General features: G+C 40.0%; 2 protein-coding genes across 4 annotated transcripts in view; one reads left to right on the top strand and one right to left on the bottom strand.

Annotated features, from left to right (window-relative positions):
- The window catches only part of rasal1 (RAS protein activator like 1), a 20,822-nt gene extending 11,586 nt beyond the window's left edge, over positions 1–9,236 (top strand). Inside the window, exons 14-22 of one of the 2 annotated variants that reach the window (XM_032516590.1) lie at positions 2,491–2,683; positions 2,822–2,959; positions 4,111–4,255; positions 4,874–5,046; positions 5,948–6,085; positions 6,604–6,739; positions 7,321–7,441; positions 7,966–8,039; positions 8,189–9,236. In XM_032516590.1, the coding sequence (XP_032372481.1) occupies positions 2,491–2,683; positions 2,822–2,959; positions 4,111–4,255; positions 4,874–5,046; positions 5,948–6,085; positions 6,604–6,739; positions 7,321–7,441; positions 7,966–8,039; positions 8,189–8,337 (1,267 nt within the window). In that variant the 3' untranslated portion in view covers positions 8,338–9,236. Of the gene's footprint in view, positions 1–2,490; positions 2,684–2,821; positions 2,960–4,110; positions 4,256–4,873; positions 5,047–5,947; positions 6,094–6,603; positions 6,740–7,320; positions 7,442–7,965; positions 8,040–8,188 lie in introns of those variants that run through there. The other variant, XM_032516591.1, reaches the window with a different exon arrangement.
- Positions 9,237–14,866: 5,630 nt separating this feature from the next.
- dtx1 (deltex 1, E3 ubiquitin ligase) overlaps positions 14,867–23,789 on the bottom strand; it is a 49,675-nt gene continuing 40,752 nt past the window's right edge. For both annotated transcript variants that reach the window (XM_032516617.1, XM_032516616.1), the window contains exons 7-10: positions 23,474–23,632; positions 19,867–20,028; positions 17,109–17,198; positions 14,867–16,351 (exon numbers count right to left, since the gene is read on the bottom strand). In XM_032516617.1, the coding sequence (XP_032372508.1) occupies positions 16,127–16,351; positions 17,109–17,198; positions 19,867–20,028; positions 23,474–23,632 (636 nt within the window). In that variant the 3' untranslated portion in view covers positions 14,867–16,126. The remainder of the gene's footprint in view (positions 16,352–17,108; positions 17,199–19,866; positions 20,029–23,473; positions 23,633–23,789) is intronic.

The raw sequence follows: 23,789 nt of genomic DNA, 5'->3' as shown, positions 1-23,789 counted from the left end.
AATGTGCAAAAAAGTGACCCTCAAAAATTCATACCAGTTTTTTAAACAATGTTTGAAGCTAAATGTGACAAAATGTTACTGTTATTTTCAGCGTGAGCCGCTTTACAAACGGAACCCCATAGTTTGGTCTATAAAATGGTAAAAAAGAACAGAAAAAAAGAGTTATGTACCATTTTGGACAAACCTCATGTTTGCTCCACAACTCAAAGATATTCAGTTAACTTCAGTGGTCTCTGTCTATTCTTGATAATGAAATTATTCTAACAAAAAGAATTTAAAAAGGGGGAAGGCTGTTGCTTGGCAACTGCTATGAATCCCCTGAGAGGTCTATCTCTGACATGGAGGGAGGATCTAATGTGCTTTATGTTTGCAGTCAATCTACCCGCCATCACCTTGTTTGTTGTCTCTCATTTTCGTGTGTGTGTGTGTGTGTGTGTGTGTGTGTGTGTGTGGTGTGTGTGTGTGTGTGTGTGTGTGTTGTGTTGTGTGTGTGTGTGTGTGTGTGGTGTGTGTGTGTGTGTGGGTGTGGTGTGTGTGTGTTGTGTGTGTGTGTTGTGTGTGTGTGTGTGTGTGGTGTGTGGTGTGTGTGTGTGTGTGTGTGTTGTGTGTGTGTGTGAGAGAGAAGAGAAGAGAGATATACACATTATGTGCGTCAACATTGATTGAGTGGCGGGCCGCCACATATACAGTGTGTGTGTGTTATACACACACACTGTTTATTTGGGCATCTTCAATTTAGCTTTCATCTCATAGCATGCTCTTACATGTTGCCACAAGAAGGAAGAGAGATGTATCATTTTCATTATAAGAGCATTAAACCATACACAAATGGGGTGCTTTGTTTTTGAGAATTGTGTCACGTCCCTGACAAAAGTCTTGTCGCTTGTGGTACAAATTGACCTGAAGTGCCGCTGAAATAATTTCTAATCAAGATTTATTTAGAGGAATGGCTCATTTTATCCCAACAGCTTTTGTAATAATGTTTCAGTGCAAAAAGAACTGTCAGAAAGTATTCTAATATTAACGGCTTGGTAAAGGCCAGAGTCAATTTTTGCAAAGACATAAGTGTTGCGCCTTGTCATATAAGCTTCACCTGTTCTAATATGGATCAATTGGTCTCAGGTGTGTATAAAAACAACCCCAGAACACTAGACCTTCACACTCCTGCAACTAGACATCTGCAAACATGCCTAAGATTCACCCTGAGACTAAGTTTGTGATTATCAAGAGGCTGAAGACCAGATCCACTGCTGATGTGGCAGACACCTTCAATGTGTCTCGGCGTCAAGTACAGAGGTTTAAAAAACATTTGAAGACACTGGAGATGTTTTTGACAAGCCCAGGTCAGGCACCCCGCAAGACAACTGCTCGAGAGGACCGTTTGTTAGCTCGAAAATCCAAGGCCACCCATTTTCCACGCAGCAGAGCTCCACAGACCTGGTCCCCTGAAGTCCCTGTGTCAACCAGAACGGTTTGTCGAATTCTGTCCGAAATGGCCTCCATGGTCAAATCAGTGCCCAGAAGCCAGCACAAACAAAAGACAATTGAAAAACCGTGTGGCATTTGCCAAGGCCACAGCCTGCTAAGAGGATGGACGTGAGAAGTGGAAGAAAATGTTTTTCAAATGAATCTTCTGTTGAATTACACCACAGTTGCCGCAAATATTGCAGGGGACCTACTGGACCCGCATGGATCCAAGATTCCCCCAGAAAACAGTGAAGTTTGTGGCGGAAAATCATGTGTCTGGGGTAACATCCAGTATGGGGTGTGCGAGAGATCTGCAGGGTGGAAGGCAACATCAATAGTCTCAAATACCAGGAAATCTTAGCTACTCTTATATTCCCAACCATAAAAGAGGCCAATTCTCCAGCAGGCTGGTGCTCCATCGCATACTTCCATCTCCACTTCAAGTTCCTCAAGGCGAAGAAGATCAAGATGGTCCAGGATTGGCCGCCCAGTCACCATACGAACATCATTGAGCATATGTGGGGTAGGATGAAAGAGGAAGCATGAAGACCAAACCAAATATTGATGAACTCTGGGAGGCATGCAGACTGCTTTCCTAGCTATTCCTGATGACTTCATCAATACTTGTATGAATCCTTGCCAAACCCATGGATGCAGTCCTTCAAGCTCATGGAAGTCATACAAGATATTAAATGGAATCTCACAGCACCACTTTTTAATTTGCTGACATATTTTAGTATTCGATAAATTTGTTCAATTATGTATAGGCGACAAAACTTTTGTCTTGCCAAAATTTGACCTTTCTGTCTTGTTTAAATTAAATCTTTTTTTAGTGAAACTAATTTATTTCAGTGCATTGAACATCATTGGGAGGGTTTTAGCTTTTCATATAGCTATTTCTTACCCCAATTGATTATTAAAGTCAGGTTAATAGCGGTGTTTCTACAAAATAGATAAGCGACAAGACTTTTGTCAGGGACTGTATAATTTAATTTTAATTATAATCTTTCTTTTTCTCTGAAGACGAATTTCATTTAAGGGTGCATTGTCAGAGGCAGAGGTGCGGGACAGCAGTGTGGAGTTGCTGCAGAGCTACTTAACCAGCATCATTGAATCAATTGTGGGCTCTGTCGATCAGTGTCCTCCTGTCATGAGAGTGGCCTTCAAACAGCTACACAAGAGAGTAGAGGAGCAATTTTCTGAACCTGAGAACGAGGTCAGTCTAAAGCAAAACACATAAAAGTAAAACACTGTTTATTGCAATTTGATGCGTCTGTGTGTGTTTTTAGAGATTTTAAAGTTTGTATATTATGTGTTTTATATTCAGCAACATCTGTGTACTTAATTTCTACAGGATGTGAAGTATCTGGCCATCAGTGGATTCTTTTTCCTGCGTTTTTTTGCTCCTGCAATCCTCACACCTAAATTGTTCCAGTTAAGGGATCAGCACGCTGATACGCGTACAAGCAGAACGCTGCTACTGCTGGCAAAGGTACGATTCACAACGCAGACATACGCACAGACACTGCCAAGAATAACTTGTTTCCAGACATCAAATGGATGCACAAGATGCAGGGCCACATGCTGGTTGTCAGCAGTGAGGAATTTTAATTTGCAAGTGTTAAACTTATTAATATGAAGCAGGAATGCAACATATAATGTTTATACTCTATGTGCTGGCAGCAGTGTATTCTATGCAATGATACCCAATAACAAAACAATAACAGATAAAGCACTGAGCCATCCCTTGCTTTTTCATCTTGTAATGTAATTACATAATGCTGCTAAGTCAGCAATATTTTTTTTCCCACAGTAACTTTTACGTCAAAATAAAACTGTACGTCCTGGAGATTTAAATGGTAAACTATAACATACAGTACGTACAATCAATAATGCTGTTCTCTTTTCCTATAACTCTTAGTGTCCTTGAGGGTGGATTTCATTTATTAGGTAGAAGACACAATTTGTGACTACCTAAGCTCATACACAGAACTTCTGAACAGTGGATTGCTTCACCAACAAGTATGCAGTAGTTTTCAGTGTCATTGTTTGCCAAAAACATTTATCAATACCTTCTCACATTATGACCCTCTCAAACATCTTGTTTCATGTGAAAGTAGATCAAATTACAAAAGAAGACACCATTGAAAAACATTTCCTTGTGATTGGCAGGAAAGGCGTCTGGTAGGATATAACTGAGCTCACCATGCTTTTCAATGGAAGCGAGTCCCGACTGCTAACATAAACACCCTTGATCTCGTTAAAAATGGGGTGTCATGGTCACATATTAGAAGGAAAGTGAAACAATGTTCTCCCACGTTTTGGTTCTGTGGTTGCTGTCCATGGTGCTGAAGTGCTGTTGCCATGGGTCCTACAGAGAAAGGGAACAGGCTATTTTTACCTCTGTGTGCGCTGCCACCAGACTGCGGTTCAAAGGCGAGCATCAGAGAGGGACTTCCTCCTCGCCCTAGGCCAGGTGTGGGCAGCACAAAGGGTCTCACAGCATGCTTGGCCTCAGGGACCCTTTTGATCTCCGACTTTGAGATATGCAATCAGTCACACTGAGTTCTGTCAGTTACTGAGGATTTTGATGTCCTGAAGATGTGAGTGTTGAGTGGACATTGTGTCTTGGTTTTTCACCAGGCATTGCAAAGTGTCGGGAACTTGGGGCTTCAGCTGGGTCACGGAAAGGAGCAGTGGATGGCGCCTCTTCACCCCATCATCCTACGCAGTGTGGCCTCTGTCAAAGACTTCCTGGACAAGTTGATTGACATAGATCATGACATTGGTAAGGCTAGTGAACACACTGATGAACATAAAAAGAAAACGGGTCATGCTGTTGAGCTTATCAGCCACAGGCCAGCTGCTAGCGTAGCGGCTCCCAGCTGATATCAGGATCAAGCAAAACAATACTGCAGTGGTGAAATATTTATTACTAGCTAGAAGCCTAGAAAAGAGACAAAGTAGTTGGCGGGGAGCTGGAGTGCGAAGCCAAAGGTGTTTTTTACATGCCACACTGGTTACCCAACATGTCTTGCTGTCAAGTGTCAGTGAAACTGTTCAGAGACTTCTTCCCTCTCTGTGTTCCTGCACATCACACACACTCTTTTCTCTTAAAGGCCAGTTTGACATTTAAGGCTACTCAGGTGGATTTGTTGGACAGACGTGGATGCTTATTATTCCTCTTTGAAGTCTCCGTCACGTGGTGATGAAGGAGGCTGAGGTGCCATCAATAACAAAGTGCTGAAAATGAATACTTGTACTGTAGTTTCACAATAAAACACTTTGTTTATTGTTGCAGCACCACCTTGTGTCTATATGGTTGAACATGCCATTACATGTGCATTGCAAAGTGTTTCTCTACAGAACATTCTTTGTTTAAAACTCTTTTCACTTCATCCTGCAGTGTCTGAGGTGCCACAAAGGGCTGTATTCATGCCCTCAGTCACAGTTAAAGAGGGGTACCTCCACAAACACAAGGCAGAGGGACCTCAACTGCTATCCCGCTTTGCCTTTAAGAAACGCTACTTCTGGCTAACTAGTGAGACGCTGTCCTACGCCAAGACGTCTGATTGGCAGGTTGGTACTATACAAGTGGCTTATACCATTATCTTGTTTCTATTCTACTTTACTAGCCATGTTGGCAACCAGCCACTGTGTCAGATGTTTATCATTTGGCTCAGTAGTCTTCTACTGGGACATCTAGATCAAAACACAAATAATGTCTACCACATAAATGCCTATTTCTTCTCCTTGTCTTATATACAAGCCAAAAATAGAGGGAGCATACTTTGAATCAAAGTCATGTAAAAGTGGCTCATCCATTATTTGAAGCTGATATGCCCTCTGATGAAATGAAATGGATCACTCACACTTTGAAGGGCGTTTATGAACTTCTCATACAAAGAGGAAGCATTTCAGTCATCCCCATCTCGCTTGTATTGTACTTGTGTTGATCACCTTGCGAGAACATCATTAGTGTTAATACCATGTGGTCCCTAACCTATGATAATTATTTCCTCTCATTCACCGACCGAGAGAGAGAGAGAGAGAGAGAGAGAGAGAGACTTTGTGTGACAGGAATAAAGGCGAGGAGTAATTGAAGGCTGTGGATATTCATGCTTACATTGCAAATCAGATCGCAGACAATATCCTGGCCCCCTTTATGTTTGAGCCCTCCAGTTTCAGTAAAGTGAGACCCAATTGGAAGTGGCTGATTTACACTTTAAAGCGGCCTTTCCTACGATGCTGATCTCATCTCCACTTCCTCCTTGTGTCACATTGCCCCTCCTCGCCTAATGTGTGCAAAATATTTCTGTGTTAGACACCAATCCAATAATTTGCTCTGTGATCAAATGTCTGTTTCATTTTTAAATTAAACCTCAGTGTACACAAACTAGGGTGAAAAAGCATGATGCAACCATAGCGGCCTGCATACTTGTATTAATTGGTGTGCTGGTTTGTGGCTTAATTGTTGCAGGTGCGCTCCTCAATCCCTATTCAGTGCGTGTGCGCCGTGGAGAGGGTGGATGAAAATGCCTTTCAGCAGCAGAATGTAATGCAGGTCATCACCCAGGACAACGACGGGCAGCTGCACACCATGTACATCCAGTGCAAGGTGCATTGGTGCTGACACCAGTCAGTCACCAACAAAGTGCTTTCTTTTTTCCAGTTCCAGTTTCAGGAAAATGTTTTTTGTTGGATCAGCACAGACATAAACTTACTTCATTTTACAACTAGTTTTCAAAATCTGAATCAGAATTAGAAAAAAAAATTTCACAATATGTTACACCCAAAGTGGAATTTGCCTGGGTGATTGGTGCATACATAAACAAACAAGCACATTAAACATTAATATGAAATACGCAATTCATACAGAAACATGTGTACGAAATAGCTGTTTTGCATAAGATAAAGGAGGCTGGAAGGGTTGAGTGCAGACTGTGTTTTTTTTTTGCAAGATTTGAGCTCTAATATAATTTTGCTGACAATGGTTTTTACTGTAAAAATAGATTTATTTTAACATTTATTGATAGATTAAGAAGATTAAGCATAGACATTGTATAACTTAATTTACTTGAAGGATTATCACTTATGGATAGCAACATGGTTCATGTTATGTTTGTGTCTGTGTAGAATGTGAACGAGCTGAACCAGTGGCTGTCAGCCATCAGAAAAGTCAGCATCTACAACGAGCGCATGCTGCCCTCTTTCCACCCAGGGGCTCATCGCAGCGGCAAGTGGACCTGCTGCCTGCAGGCGGGCCGTGCTGGTAATCCTGCTTTTAATACTTATGATAGCTGCTCAAACTTTAAAACCCTTCCATTAGGAATTAGGATGTGGTTTAAATGCCTAACCTATTTTTAAACTACACCGTAGACTCCCCCAGAAGGATCATCAGGAATTGACAGCATCTCAGCGCATAAGCAGTATTATCCATCAACATGCATTACTTCAGTCCTTAGCTGGTTTCAAAGATTGAATATGCTCTTGGCAATTTAATGACTACACCCTCAATTTGTAGCTGTCATGTTTTTATAGCGTCATTGGAGCAAGAGTTCTGAGAATCATAATGCAATTTCCTCTGGCCAATTCCATTTAATCACTGTCTGAAAGCTACATCTGATAACTTTTCACATGTTGCTTTTCACAGTCCTGAACAACAGAATCGTACCCAGGCCACACATCACTCATGTGTTTCTCGGGTAACAGGCCTACCAGATTTTGGGGTTTGCTTGCCACCGAGCTATTTAAACACTATTTTACACACTTGTAGTACTATGAGACCGCCATCAAATTGTCAAGGTAGTCCACATGTGAAGCACTGCTGTCGAATAAAAGGCTGGCTCTCAGTTACAGGCTGCAGTAGAACCCACTCAGCTGTGACCCTGGGTGACTGGAGTGACCCGCTGGATCCCGATGTAGAAACTCAGACCATTTACAAGCAGCTCCTCCAGGGCAGAGACAAACTCAGGTCGGTGGAGTAAATGTCCTCAACTTGGCTGCAGTTCATTAATTGTACACTAGAGGTCAATGTTACACAGGGGTGCTCTGCTCTGCCCTTCTCTGCTGCTGTTTAATGTCAATGGCCCTCAAAAAAAAGTAATCAATGGGACCAAAATGAAAAGAATTGAGAATAAAAATAGCAATTCAAATCCTCTCTTAATGTGTTTAGGAGCAATTTACCACACAACTGTTGAACAAGCAGAACATAAACTCATCTCAGTCAGGCTGTACTGGACTCTCCCAGCAATTTATTCAAATATAAATATTATTTTTTTAACTAGTTTTGTTAATTGGAGTTTTGTCAGAATTGTCAGAAATAACAATATAATAAAAATGCATAAATGTCTGTCAAATGAGGTAACACAGACTCATTGCCTTTACTGTACAAAAAAGGCCCATTCTGAGCCTGGAATAACCCTGCATTTGAAGACAAAGCAGCTTCTGGAGAATAGTCAGTGATCATATGATTATCGTTTCTGACCGATACCACAGGAAAAAATATGTGGAGATGCCAGATGCTGATCAGACGTCCAGCAATAACGAAAATAACTGTGATGCTCACCCAGGTGAGGCTCAATCATGCATCCAAACTGTACATTTTCTGCCATGGAAGGATCCCACTTTTGTGTCTGGCCTCATGTTGTTGTTGTTGTTGTTGTTGTTATTATTATCATCTATTTTTGTTTGATAGCATTGTACACTTTCTGCCTCACAGATGGTGCAGAATGCAATGTTCAGCTGTCGAAGCCAGGTCAGAGCGTTGCTGCTCGGCTGTTGGCGGTGATAGAGGATCTGGAGATGGCTCACGCCACTTTCGAGCGCAGAGAAATAGAGGAAGGCACCAGTGTCATTCTAAATCCCTAGACTTGACACAGACTGGGATCCACAACTAATGCCTGAACGGAAGTGGGGCCCTGGCATCCTGTACCAACACAAGCAGATCAGAAAGTCACTCTCTTGATTGCAAGAGAGACAAAGTGGCGACAGTGTGCAACCTCTTTCAGCTTTTTAGTACATTTCCCGTTGTAAAGGGAAGAGGGAATTCTACCACTTTGAATCTTTTTGTATTTTCTAAAGTGCCACCGACTTCGACAGCGCCGGGGAGAGATCATGATACTCGGTGATAAAGGGGGGTGAGGGACTTTTTATGTAGATAGCAAGCAATCTCTTGCATGGCCTGCATTCAACCACTTATTGTGAAATGTGAAAAAAATAAGCTTTTATATTTTGAGATACTGTATACGGCCTCAGTCAGGTTTACACATTTTTATGCAAAAAGCTTGTTGTAGTGTAATCTACAGTACCTGAATGTTTTTATCAATGTTTTGTATTTTATTGAGGCAATTTTTCACACGTAGCAGTGACATTAATGTTATAGGTCAAACCACCATTAGTTTATGAAATGCTGCCTGTACAGTGAGCAAAACTGAATATTATTTTAATCGTTGCTTTGGTCCCTTTATACAAAACAATGTGCTTTGTTTGGTGCTACGGCCAGTCAACTTCTGATTTAATTTACAAATTTAAAATGTTCTAATACTTTATGTAGCCATTCCTGAGGTCATAAGGGTAATATTTTATTTACCTGGTAATATAAAGTTCATACATAACTGAGGCAATAGAATTATCAATGTTCAATGTAGTTTTTAAATTTGATAAGTTTACATTTTCTTGAGATTTTGGGGCCATTGTATTTGGCTCACAGATGTCAGGATATGGTTGAGATGCCAAATTTGTTTTAAAAAATGTATGTGCTTCAAAATTCATTTAAAAAACCAAAACAAATTTTGAAGCACTCAAATCACGCAATTTCTTTGATATATCTGTGACACACAAACTGTACATGGACATGTTGGCAAGCCATTTCCCGTAGAGCGAGTAGTGTTTCTGTCTTTACCTTAAACAGAGAAAAGAGAAGGTCAGTGAGTGTAATGGAGATCAGATCTGTGATCTCTCAGGCCACCCTCCCTCTGGAGCTGTTAACATCATATTGCATTAGAGTAACAGCTACTGTAGTGTCCGTCTTTCTTTTAGAGGAAAAATCGTGGCATATTTATGTGTGGAGGAAACATTCCTTCTGCTTTTAGATGTTACACTATAGCACCCATGCCAGACATGACAATCAATGTTTTACATTCTCGACTAAAATAGAGTAAACATCAGATGTTTCTTGTGGACTTGATTTTCCCTAAATGAGGGCTTTTATTCTGAAAAAAGAAAAGAAAAACACCACCGCCTGTACTTTATTTTGCAAATACACTATGATGGCTTTTTCCAAGTGGATTGTTACTGTGGACTAAACACAACTGTACTATTCAGTAAACTATTATTTCAGCAAAATAAGTCTTGTGTCAAATTTGTACCCAGGAAAACTAAAGGTACACCTCATTATAAATGCATTGAGAGTAAACTTAGTTTGCTTTAAGGGCAAGAATTCTTAATACCAAGCATCCTATTTGTAAATCTTTTGTCCAGGTCAGACTCAGTGCAGGCAATGGCTTTCATTCCTTCATGATATTACAGGAAATGTCATTACGTGTCTGACAGATCCCAGAGCAGCCTCGCAGTATCATGGTTACCAACGCTTCCCCTTTGTTCAAATGAATGATTTAATCAAACCACTACAACCACAGACTTCATCCAACAGGACTCGGAATCTGAAGTTATTCACACAAACAATGTTTGCAACCGTTCCTCCTCCCGGCCTTATTTAAATGCTAATGAGAGCTGAGCTACCTGCAGCGATAGCGCAGTCTCCCTTCTGGTTCTCTCATTAGTCCTGAGAGGTTGAGCGATACAGGAGCTAACTACATTTACTACAAGTACTTTACCTAAGTACAATTTTCAGGTACTTGTACTTTACTTGAGCATTTCCATGTTATGTAACTTTACACTTCTTTCAATTATTACAAAATATCAAATAATATGATATATGATTTTATTATTATCATTATTATTATTACAATAATAGATAAAGCAATTAGAATTCACCATCTACTTTACGTGTATTCTTTTCCCAATACTTTTATATTTGAGTAAACTTTTTAATGCAGAATTTGTAACAGTATTTCTACTAGGGCTGGGCAATATATCGATGTTGTATCGGTATCGTGATATAAGACTAGATATTGTCTTAGATTTTGGATATCAGGCTGCATTACAGTAAAGTGATTATAGTCATTTTGTGAACTTACTAGACTATTCTAGTGTTCTATTATTTGTCTTTACCCACTAAGTCAATAAATCATTTCTAAGAGAATATTCATCAACAATCTCATTGTGTAAATAACATTTTGTTAAAGCACCAATCGTCAACCATACAATATCGTCACAATATGGACATTGAGGTATTTGGTCAAGAATATCATGATATTTGATTTTCTCGCCCAGCCCTAATTTCTATTCTGTGGTATTACTTTTACTTGAGTAGATAATCTGACAACTTCTTTAACCTCTGGAGGGGTGTGATGAAGGGGAAGCTGATCTCCAGCAGGCCTTGGTTACGGCCTGCTTTAGTATGCGCCAACCACAGCACCAACATACAGCAGCCTGTGACAGAAAATGACCATAAAGCAGATTTACTGCCAGGGAGAAGTGTTTCTGCTGCACTCCACAGCTCCAGCACTGCTCATTTATAACCATATAAAGAGTTAGATAGCAAAGAGCTCCCTGATGCCGGTGGGTGGAGCTAAAGGAGAACATGCCACCGAGTGTGGGGGGGGGGATACAAGAGGGGAGTCAATGTGACAAAAGGTGAAACAAACTACCCCTGTCCAGGGCACATTTATTTTTCCACAATAAACACACAAACATGCAACAAGGTCATCACAATTCAATAAAGACCGATAGATTAAGAAGCCCTTTATAGTTTAATCTGTCTCTCTATATCTTCCATTCAGTTGATTTCAGTTTCTTTCTGTGAACCTTTTTAAATAGCAATATATAGACACTGATTAAGAGAAATCAAAGCACACAAACATGATTTGAAAATCTCCGTTACAATGGGCCCTTCATACGCAAAAATATTCTGTTTTACATGTTGTTGAGAGACTGAGTAAAGCAGCCAAACGCTGCCTCGTCCTCATCTGTGTAAATCAAACCAAACAGAGAAAATAAAACCCCTTACTAACTAACTGGAGTAAGATACTACACCACAGTGCTAAACCACCAGAAGACCTGGGTGAAAGCTCTAAAGAAGCTATGATGTTTTCGTACGCAAAAAGCTATGCATCGTCAATTACCTTGCTCACAGTTTGGTTAACATGCACCTCTCGGAGAACATTACCGTTAAAGATTTGTTTATTAGACGCACACTCTACACACATTCAGACACACTCGCACAGACAAACACATACAAACACACAGTATAACCACACAGTACAGTTGCAACTGTAAATATTTCTTATGTTGGGTCAAAAGTGATTTCACCCCTTATTCCACTCTTAATCAAATGGAAAATAGTATGGAATGCATCTTAATAAGAGTAATACAGCAATTTTAGGTAATAGTTCTTTTTGGAGACAATCAACGTTTAAAAAAAAAGACAACAAATGTTTTTTCCAATACATAGCATGTGAACATCTTGGGATTGAGACTCTTTGAATCCTGGAGGTAGGCACCCCATAAAGAAAACATCCATTGTCATTTAAAACAACAACATTTGCCTTTTTGCTACACATAAGTCATGTATTAGAGCTCAAAAATTGCATAAACACCATCTCTCTCTCTCTCTCTCTCTCTCTCTCTCTCTCTCTCTCTCAATCAGACAAATACCAAACCATGTTTTATTTATAATTCCCATATAAGTCTGTACACACCTGAAAAGTGTAAACGGCCTGGAATCGTTCCTACTACAAGGCCGACACATGGAAAGAAAAAAGTCAAAAAGGCAAACATTTGGATTTCTCTGGTTGATGAATCTTTACTCAACATGGAAAAATGTCCCTGATAAGTTGGTAGCATTCTTTCTTGCTGTCCCATATTATAAAGGGAGTCCAAAAGGTTGTGAAGGAGAAAACTTGAGATGGAACAGGCCAAACAAAAACAGTTTTCAACACCTGGGTCAAACATCACACTTACAAATACTTTTAGTGGTTTGCTTTAGTTTGTGCCCACAGACAATACAACTTTAAACCTAGCAGAAAACTTGCTTTAAAATCAAAAGTGTTATTTCACAACACCGACTACTCGTGAATAAATAAGTAGCATTTAAAGCTAATGTCCCTAGCTGAACACTCGAGCTAGCTTACAGCTGAAGCCTGATGCCCAAGCAACGTACTTTGCTAGCTTCAGACATCGGTACAGTACCATTGCTGGTGTTGAGGCAAATAAACACCGACTGAAATAATACTAGGTGAATAAAGACTCATTTATGCTATTTTTAACCAAATTTAGATACGTTCATTTCAAACAATGTAACCGTCACTGCCCACGTACTTGGACCTTCACTTTTTCTCTTACTCCCATTTAAAGGTGCTCTAAGCAATGTCACGTGTGTTTTAGGCTACAACATTTGTTGTGACATACAGCAAACATCTCCTCACTATCTGCTAGCTGTCTGTCCCCAGAACACACTGTAAAAAAATGCGGTCTCTGTAGACAGCCCAGAGTCTACAAACGGCAATGAGAACAAAATGTGCCCACCTGCACAACAAAACATACACAAACAGTGTTCTAGCATTCCATCCAATAACCGACAAGAAGGATTTGGGGGTGGGGTGGGGTGGGGTTATTCCGTGGAAGCACAGAAGGGAAAGGAAAGGGACGGGATGAGGAGGAGGGAAGGGCAAGCTAGTCTTGTTTTGTTTAACAACACTTCGAACGTCAACAAGAAGTATCGTCACCCAACATCGCTTAGAGCACCTTTAATTCCCGTCCAATCTCCTCCCCGCTGCTCTGTAGTAACCAAATTGTCTCTGTGCCCGGGCGGAGTAAGTATAAAAGTTAAAAATTACTTCCCACTAACTCGCCATTTTTTAAATATCTTTGTTGGGTCCTATGATCGTGTCTCGCTTTAACTACTGCCTACACTGGCCCCAGGATTTCTGTATTCCTCTGTTTTTTTCTGTTTGCGCAAGCTTTCAGAAAATATGCACAAATACGGACAAAATGAATGAACGCTCAGTACAGACTGAAAGATCCATCTATATACGTGGCTAACATTGAACATAAATGAGCCTTAGGACATATTTAGAAGATCATTGATGACAAAAGAATTTCAGGGCCTTTAAATGTAGTAATTCACCGTACTTTGATTGACAACTGTACTGACAAAGGTCAGTCCCATCAATCTGTTGCTCCAGTTAGCTTAAAACAAACCAACTTTGTGGATACTATTTAACCCAGGTGTGCCATTTTCACCTTCAAACTGAACAAAGATTGCTGACTACATCCATTCCCATGTTCTGGACAAGTAGAAAAAGAGAAATGGCCCATTCGGGGGGAACGGACATCTACATGCTGCTAAAGCTCCCCCGCCAGTAATAAAGACACATTTACTGTATTTATTGGAGTCCCACAGGGGATGAACTACACAGATTCTAGATTAAGGTAACGACAGCAGCATTCGCTAAGACTACTTGTAATATAAGACGCCCATAACATGTTGTACATATTTCAACAGTCCCTGACTTACTGACAAATTCATCTTTGTCAGATTTGATGTATTCATGTTAACATGTGCCTGTGTATAGGTATGTATATATTGATCATTTTATATTTTTTCATATAGAAGAGTATAAAAATAAATTAAACTTACACCATCAACTCAAATTGAGCTTGAATTTAAAGGTATATCACACCTGCAAATGTATATCATATATATGTATATCATATATATATATATATATGTATATACTTCAAAGCATTGCAAGCGGGTTTATAAACATCAACTTCAAAAAAAGATTTAATTGCATTTTAAGACATTTTCCTAAAAATTAAAACAACTTATTTAAACAAAACTGTTGCCTCAAAGTGCTATGGAAGACTATGATTCACTCCAAAATGAAGCTCACAACTGGATGCCCACACTACAAACCTTACATCCACGCCCCCGCTCATTAAAATTGATCAGATATATTCATGGAAAATTATGCAGCACTGGGTTATCTTTTACCTCAGAGTAAAGAAAAAGCACAATATCTCCACCAAGGACATTCAAAAAGTTATTACCTCAGGGGCATAAAATCTGAGGGGGAAGAGGAGAGTGTAGGAAAAAACAGTTCCTAGTGAACTACATACTAGATCAACATTTGCGTGGTTCCTAAAATGAAAGGCTATGCTGCGGCTGAGCAGGAGGAGGAATGTGGGGGCGTGGCAATACATCAGAATCGGCCTTAACAACTGACTGAGTAAGCTCACACAAGGAATAAGATATTTCATTGCTCGCCTTACAAGCAGTGGAGCCCTGTGCTCTGCCCAGAAGCTCACAAGAGACTTCGCAGGCTAGCAGGAGCCCAAGATGGATCTTCAAGGGAGAACTGTTGGTGTTTGAAAGAAGAATATCCATTTGTGTCCAAGTGCATTCAGCTATTCTCCTCAAGGACCTCACGACGGCATATTATTGCCTCAGAGTACTAAATCACACACTCAGCCCTCATGTATGGTCAGCATGATGGATCGTGCCGATGCCTGGGTTTGCCTCCAACAGGGAGACAAATAATGCCGGCTTTATCTTCACAAAGGTCATCGTAACCAGTGTGTCAACAAAACAAATGAGTTTAACCTTGGAGCATAGCAAATCCCGCTTCACAACCTCAGCCTGTCAAGTTCCAACACCTTGTAACAAGCATCAGACTGACTGGTAAGATGCTTGTTTCATCTATGTCACGTGTCCTCTCATAGACAGTCCACAAGGTTAACCATACAACTTACGTTTATCACCAAATATTAAAGTCTCATAGCTTTTTATCTTCCTGGAATCTACTTCATGCACTGCAGAACACACTTCCGTTTTAGAAAACAAGTGACCCAAGGTATCAGAAGTTTAAAATCTCGGAGCAACTTTACAGTCACATCACCAAAACAATCCTTTAAATCACAAAACCAAGTTTCACCACTTGTTACAGAACAATATTTAATATTAGAGAAAAAGGGGACGCAGATAATCAATTCATCTGGATTCATTCAAAATGCTAAAATTCTCTTCAATTTCTCTACCCAATATGAAGCAACAACTGATATCAACACCTCACCTGATTGCAGGGAATTGCACCGACCTTCATTATGCAGCATTAGTCTGAGCCATGCATTCGGGAGTTTAGGATTTACAAATATGCCTTTGTATAGTTTTGGCCCCTCATCAAGTGCAGAGGAACAGCTTCAGCTTGAATCTCAAAAAGGGGGAGAAATACCATTTACAAGGACAGAAATCTTACCTTTACACTTTTCAACCCTTTGAGAAAATTTGGCGTGAACACAACAAGCTCACAGGGGGGTGGGGTGAGGATCTTAGGTTATACAAATCAAAATATTGACCATAACCACTTCATTTATTTTGCTTCCGTTGCTCTTGTGCCACCACTTCTGCAGGGTGATTTGTTCGTGGGGAGTAAAGAGATATCGGCTGCTTGTTTGCCCGTCATGCAGTGTCCTGTACTCTGGGAGACGGCGGGGCATGGTGGGTTGTGTTACTGTGTGCCAGCTCAGCCGGCCATCAGTCCTTCAGGTTGTCCTCGCGGACCCCCTGGGCCGACAACTCAGTCAGGACATTGTCCAGGTAGTTAGGGTCGGGGTAGCCATGGCCGGTCAGGTTGGAGCCGAATTCTGTCTTGTGGTGGATCTCGTTCCATACTACCGTGTCCGACTCGCCTGTGGTGCTGGACGTGCCGATGGTGAAGATGAGGCGTCGGTCCCAGGCCATGATCAGCAGCTTCAGGACCTGGAGAGACAAAAAAGGTGGGGCAGGAAGTTATAATTTCCCTGCAGCAAGAAGAAAGTAACATTATTGTTAGTACTTTTTAAAATATGTTTGTTAGCCCACTTTGCTACTCTCTACTCAGAGCACCAGGATTACACAAGTAACGTTCTTCCTTCCTTCTTTTATTCGGATCCCCATTAGCTGCTTACAATGTAGCAGCTACTCTTCCTGGGGTCCACGTAAAACAACCACAACATATACATATTAATATCAAACATACAATTTGACATCCATTTAAAACAACACATATAGTGCAAATGAGAAAAGAAATGTCTGGAAAAAGAATATCACTGTGTACATGTTTTGTAAATTATTGTCAAATAGAATAACATCACATTCCGACAATATTAGCCCATCATAGTTGGATTAAATAATATTTAGTTATTGTTTAAGTGTTTCAGTTTTTTTCTTACATAGAAAACTTACTAAACAACCTTACTGGGTGCCTCCACTATGATAGTTAAGGCAATAGGCAAGCTATTCCACATTGTGATGGCTCTAAACACACATGCAGACCGGCACAACGCATCAGTCCGAGGTTTTTGCTTGACTAAAGATTTTAGCAAAATCCTACAAAAATTCAAGCACCGAATAAGCATAAAAGCTTTCCCCACTGAAGAAAGAAACTCTCTGCAGCAATGTGCACTGGAATCCAGCCTGCTTTTAATACTTGTTGAGCTGCTGTTGTTGTTTTTCTTGGACCGGTGTCAGAGCTTACCTTCCTGCCTTTCTCGTTGTCAGGGAGGTAGCAGTGTCGAGGGAACCCTCTGGCACTGAACTTCTTCCCGGGGTTGGGGTGCTCATTGGTCTGGTGAAAAAATGTCAGGAGCAAAAGCAAACATTAAGACCCCTTCCCTTCCAATTAGGACTTAATTGTGTAGTAAAGAGCACCCACAAGGCGAGCTTTGAGCTTTATTGTTCACGTTGCTTACAATGCTCCTTAGTAAAAAAAAAAATCATTTGAGAGATATGCTACTGTAAATATCCAAATATCTCATTTAAGTATTATATTTCAGAAGGTTGCTCCCAAGGCTCCAATGTGAGAAAAAGCTTGATTAAATCCTAATGCATCCACATGGGTGTCTGAAGGGGGGCAGAGGTAAAACAGGTCTCCACCAAAATCTGCTTGGCAACTCCTCACAATAATTAATTAAGGAATTGTATAAAGTTACAGTTGCATGGTCAGTTGAGGTTTAAATTGGGTTGCAAACACTTAATTGCTATTCCAAGCCTTTTCCTGTGATTTGCGGCCTTTATTTGGCACAATAATTGAGCAGATTAAAATGTCGCTTTTTTTGCATTGACTGCGTTCCCCTCCTTAAATGGGAAGTACATGTAGTTCAATAAGACACACCAACAATAGCAAAAAATCAATCTGAGTGCAAAGCATTGGAAGATACTGAATTTAAATGTAAAGATGATATCACGATTTTCGTTACAACAAGGGTTTCCAATTGGTGCTTTAACAAAATCTTTACACAATGAGATTTTAGAAAAGCAAAATAGTCATGTGGATATAATGACTAAAGGCGGATTTATGCTCCCGCGGAGGCTCCATACAGAGCTTTCGCCGTAGCCAATACAAGTGGCCTGAAGTTTATACCTGTGCGTTGGTGTGTGCGTCGATCTCGTTAAGAGAACAGCAGGGCCGGATTGTATGTGTGCGTGGGCAGTGTGTGGTGGAGCGAGTGAGCGATTGATTCTGATTAGCTTCCGAGTGAAGAATCTAGAGAGGCATAGTGGGAGAAGCAAAGTGTCTCCCCTGTGCTTTCTGTCCACGGTGGGAAATCTGTTGCAGGAACTTGAAATGAGAACCAGGAAATGAGTAGGGGGAAATGCAATGTTAACAAGCCACGTTCAAGCAACCTGTGTCGCCGCAACGTGTTTTTACACATTTAGAGAGGTGCACTTCAGGTCGGTATCTCCACGTACTTACGTACGTACCCACGGCGCCGATATAATGCAGACGCATAAATTAGCAAGTGTGTCAAGGCGTGAGACACACCAGCAAACCAATCTGAGTGCAAAGCAGCCAAAAGATATTAAATTGAAACACGTGGAGTGGCATGTATTGCCTTTTGTGTATTCATATGATAATTCTCATTTATTTGGTAAGATCTCGCTGTCCATGAGGATGGTTAGAGAGCGAGAGGAGAAACAGAAGTGTTCCCTGGCTATAGCGCTTCTGTGCTGACCTGAGTGGTCAGGTCACCCCCAGTATTCTCTGTCCCCTGGGACACTAAGCCTGTTCCTCTGGTGGAAAAAGGTCAGTTTATTGACTCTATTAAAGCTCCCTGTCAGCAGTCAGGATGAAATACGCAACCTTTTCATCTCACGAAGGCAAACCCAGGCTGCAAAAACATGCTTTCCCCTCCACTGCAAATGTGACCTTCATTGGATCGGTTTCATTTTTATTTTTCTATTTATTTATTTATTTATTAGATATGCTGTATATATTAAATAATAAATTCATTACTAAAAAAAACCTGCTAATTAATAAATGGTGGTAAAGTGTAGGGCTGCAGGAATATTAGGAAAACATGCGATTATGTTGTTGAATATTGCGATAAGGAGGATATTACTTGCAATAAATAAACAGATATAAAGTGTACTACGGTCTGCTGCTTTCAGTAATCTGCTAAAAAACAAAAAATTGCTTGTTGAATTTTGTTTTTTTGTTTGTAGACCCCGGGCTGTCGACCCTGAGACCTGAGACTTTTTTCTGCGATGTGTTCTGGGGACAGGCAGCTCGCGGATAGTAAGGAGTTGTTTACTGTATGTGACAACAAATGTACTAGCCTAAAACATGTGTGACATCGCTTAGAGCACCTTTAATTAAACAAAGTGAACGTTGAATTGTACAGTGGCTTGAGAAAGTTTACACAACCATGCTAAAGTTGATTGAAAAGAGGAGTACAAAAACATCTTTTGGAAATTGATCTTGATGCCTTAATTAAAAAAAAAAAGTATTTCTCCCTTTAGCATGGGTGTGTTATGCAAGCCACACTAAAATATGACATTTTAAAGCAATGGTGCATAGTTTATGCCGCTCCCAGTAATAATAATAATAATAATAGGAAGAACAAAACTGTTGGCGCGTCCACATGAATACAAGCCTAACAGGACTGGGAATAAATCTAAGTTTCTTTTACGATATGTCACAGCCTTTCGCAATGTTTATTTTGCGATGTTTATTTGCGATATGCCAGTTGCTACCGCGATGAAAATAAAAAAACAATATATAAAGCAGCCCTAGTGAAGAACTCTGTTCAGAAGCACTGTGTGATCTCTAAGAATGCTGCTTCCTCAGAGACTTACAGAGTCACAACAGCTCACCTCCCTGGACCGATAACCGTCCGTCATACTAAAGCGGATAAGCAGCAGTTGTAGAAAGGGCATGGATTTAGAGAGGAGACACAGTGGATCAGGGCACAAAAGCAGCATGTTAGAATTTAGTGAAGTGACACAATTCTGACCTGGATACCGGCAGGAATGTCATAGACAATGCGGATGGTTTTTGAGTCTTGGTAGCCGGGCAGGCAGTGGGGGATGACGTGGTACTCCATCTTCCCAGGAGGCTGGGTGCCTGTTTTCTCCCCATAGATGGTTTTGCATGTTGGACACTGAAGACTGCCATCCTGGTTGGAAAAAAAGAATATTAAATATACTGGAATGACATAAATAAAACAATAAAATGATTACTTTAATGGGTCAGTTCACACAAAATTTAAATTAAATTTTTAACTTCACCTCTTGTGGTATCAAGCTTTACTGATAGTTTTGGTTTGATTTTGAGTTTTGAGATACCAGTCTCTGAGATTTATGCCTCAACTCCAAAACAATGGACATGAATGAAATTTAGGTTATGGTGCTTAAAGCAAACTTGTATTTAAAGCTGCCCTCATCATTATTGTTATATCAACAATGATCGAATGACTATGTACAGTATGATGTAAAAGGGTTAGCTTCTGACATCCAGATCCAATCCAATCCAGACAGCTAGACTATCGGTCTAATCAGAGTTTTCTGTTGAATGACTAAAACAACTTTTAAAAGTATACATTTTCCACCAAACAAGTTTCTTCCGAGCCTCATTTGCAGCAGTGCCGCAGCTTTTCTCCAGAGCTTAGCACCGCCCAAGACAATTCTGATTGGTTTAAAGAAATGCCAATAAACCAGAGCACGTTTTCCTCCCATCCCTAAATGCTGTATGGAGTACAGCGAGACTAGCAATTTATGAGTGAACCAAGTGGAATATTTAGCAGCAGCTAAAGAAGCAGATATTTGATTTTGTGGGCGTGAGACCAGAGCTAAAAGAAGAAATTTATTGGGCTGCTAAAAAGACTCCAAATGAATACTTATGTTGTTCTGTATCTGCTGCAGTGTTTCCTATACATTGATATATTTGTGGCGGCCCGCCACTCAATCAATGTTGACCGCCACATAATGCTGTATATTCTCTCTTCTCTTTCTCTCTCACACACACACACACACACACACACACACACACACACACACACACACACACACACACACACACACACACACACACACACACACACACACACACACACACACACACACACACACACACACACACACACACACACACACACACACGACCCTAGTCCTCCGTGCAAATGAACTAATGCCATTGATTATTCACACTGATTATGTACACACTCCAATACAGCAGGTGTTGGTATGAGCCTTAAAATTGGTTTGCAATCCGCTAATTAACACACAGAAGAAGACATTGACCAACATTGATCTTTTTCCTTGCAGAGAAGATGGCTAGAGTCGATCTGGAGTTTAATGGTTAGTATTTAGTATTAGCATACTGACTGCGGTCAGTTTCATATTTGTGTAAAGAAAAAACATCTTGTATATGATGTTGATGAAAGTACAGGTTTTGAGTGCTTTAGTGGCCTTGACTTGATTCCCTGAATATGCCGAGATGTCGTCTCGCTCAGCCTCTCTGCTGATGCCTGTTCTTGACACTATGATAGTTACATTTGCAACAATGTGCGGTTCTCATGCATGCCAAACTGTAGGAGCAGTCTGTTACTCTACACCACGGACGCACAAATGTATTCATTAATATTTTAAAATAGAAAACATTACACTTCATAATGTTTTGTATTCATAACACTATTGTGTTACTTTATAAATTAGCTACAACAGTAATAGCAGTTATCTTATGAAAGTCACTCATACATTTTTTAACTGAGTAGCAAAACATGCTCCTTGGGCAAAAAGATACTGCTATGCCCCGTTCAATACTAATCAAATGAAATGGATTGTGTTGTTTGATGAGAAAGCCCCCTTCCCTTACTGCATTATAGCATTACACTTAAAATTTTGAATTGTTACCTGCAGAATTTTGTATAAAAATATTTGCAGTACAATTAACATAAGAAGTCTGCACCTCTTTCCGCACATGCATCCCCCACCCCGAGTCAGCAATGTGTGAATAGGCCACTGTTTGCTAACATGTTAGACATAAGCCGTCTTTCACACATACACAATTGGTTCATTTACATTTTAGCATACATTTAGCATATTATTAAAGCAGTTGCACATTTTGTTTTCCCATCCTGTATATGTTTAAATATTTGTTCTTATATTTTATTCTTATATTTTATTCCTATTATTATTATTATTATTATTATTATTATTATTATTATTATTATTATTTCATGTATACTGTATGTATGTATATTTTTTACTAGTATCTCGTTTATATTTATATTCTGTATTGTGTGACAAATGTACGTGTGTTGCTGTAACACCGTGATTTCCCATTTTTTGGGATCAATCAATATCTATCCATCTATCTATCTATCTATCTATCTACACTGCAAACCTGAAATTATAGACATTACATGACGGCAACAAAAATGTCTCATTGGAGACAGTAAGGGCAGACGCCAAAATAGTCAGACAAATTTAAGAACGGCAAGAGACTCGGTTGTTAGTGGTAAAGTGCACATTTTATGCTCATTTTCAAGTTCATAATTGTAATTTGAGGTTGTACCAGAATAGGTTTCTGTGGTTTCATTTTAAAAAACACCATATTTTGTTGTACTGCACATTGTGTCAGATCCAGTTTTCACCCTGTGTGTTTAGGTCTCTGTTTGAGCTACAGAGTGAAACATTACACTTCTTTACTATCTTTGTTGGGAGTTGCACATGCGCAATAGCTAGGTAATAAAAAAATCATCTAGCTACTGTTTCACCAACTTTGCTCAAAACAGTAATGATGTTTTTTTTCCAAGTTTTTGTGTGTGTGGAAGCACCAGAGACATAAAATAACACCCCAAATCCCAGAAAAAAACATTTTTTTCACAATATGGGCACTTTAAAGGGACCTAATTTCAGGGACACTGTCCGGAGTTCATAAACAGATGGTTATAGGTGTAATAATATGTTAATGAGCCTAAAACAATCAATTAATACTGCTTTAAAAACTCAACAGCAGAATGAATATCCTGGTTACTTTCTCCTGGACTGGACTACAGAAACAAAAGTCCCAAAGAAAATTGTTGACCGGGTGTTACAAATAGTAGTAGGGATATTGTTCCTGTAAAGGTACTGTTGACATTTTCAAATTTAGTTTTTCATTGCTTTGACCACAACAAGGGGAAAGCAGAAATCTCAAAGATGGATATTTTAAAAACCTGGACAAATAAAACCAAAAACATGGCTATGATTGCCATTTGTGTAATCTGGCTTTTAATACTCATTGATAAATTGAATCAATATCATTAGAACAATTATTGCTAATGTTACACTGATGGCTGCTTGTTAAATCTGCTTGTATTGGCATCTTCCACATTAGCAAGTAGTAGATTTTGTATCAAAAGTAAACTGAACTGAAGTGAGCAGAATGAAAAATGATTTTACAAAGTGCCGTCAAGTCTGATATGACTGATCTGATAGGACTGTATAAGATCCTCGTCTGTGTGCAACCATATTGAAGCCTGATCATCTGCCAGTGCCATGCAATCCTGTAAAACGAGTTTATAAATTTGAGCCGACAGTGACATCACAACAGCGTCTGGCTCACAAGCTTTTGCCCACCTTATTGCCATTGTTGTACATGGCCACCAGGCACAGCAGATGGTACATGTGCCCACACTTGCCAAGTTTGCCCACCAGCTCTGGCTTTATGCCTTTGTGCTGCAGGACACCTTCATAGCCGGATGACATGACCAGCCTCTCCATGCAGATGGTACAGTCCTGCAATAGCCAACCAAAATACTTAAGCTGCCATTCTCCATGACTGTGTATTTATTTCACACTTGGATAGGACATCAAACAATCACGGAGTGCATCTCTTGGTGGGCACAAAACTTTGAAGTCATCTGTGTGTGTGTGTGTGTGTATGTGTGTGTGT

Source organism: Etheostoma spectabile, chromosome 5 (assembly GCF_008692095.1).
Source record: "Etheostoma spectabile isolate EspeVRDwgs_2016 chromosome 5, UIUC_Espe_1.0, whole genome shotgun sequence".
NCBI lineage: Eukaryota > Metazoa > Chordata > Actinopteri > Perciformes > Percidae > Etheostoma > Etheostoma spectabile.
Note: the sequence above shows the minus strand (reverse complement) of the source record. Positions and strands in the feature narration are given on the sequence as shown.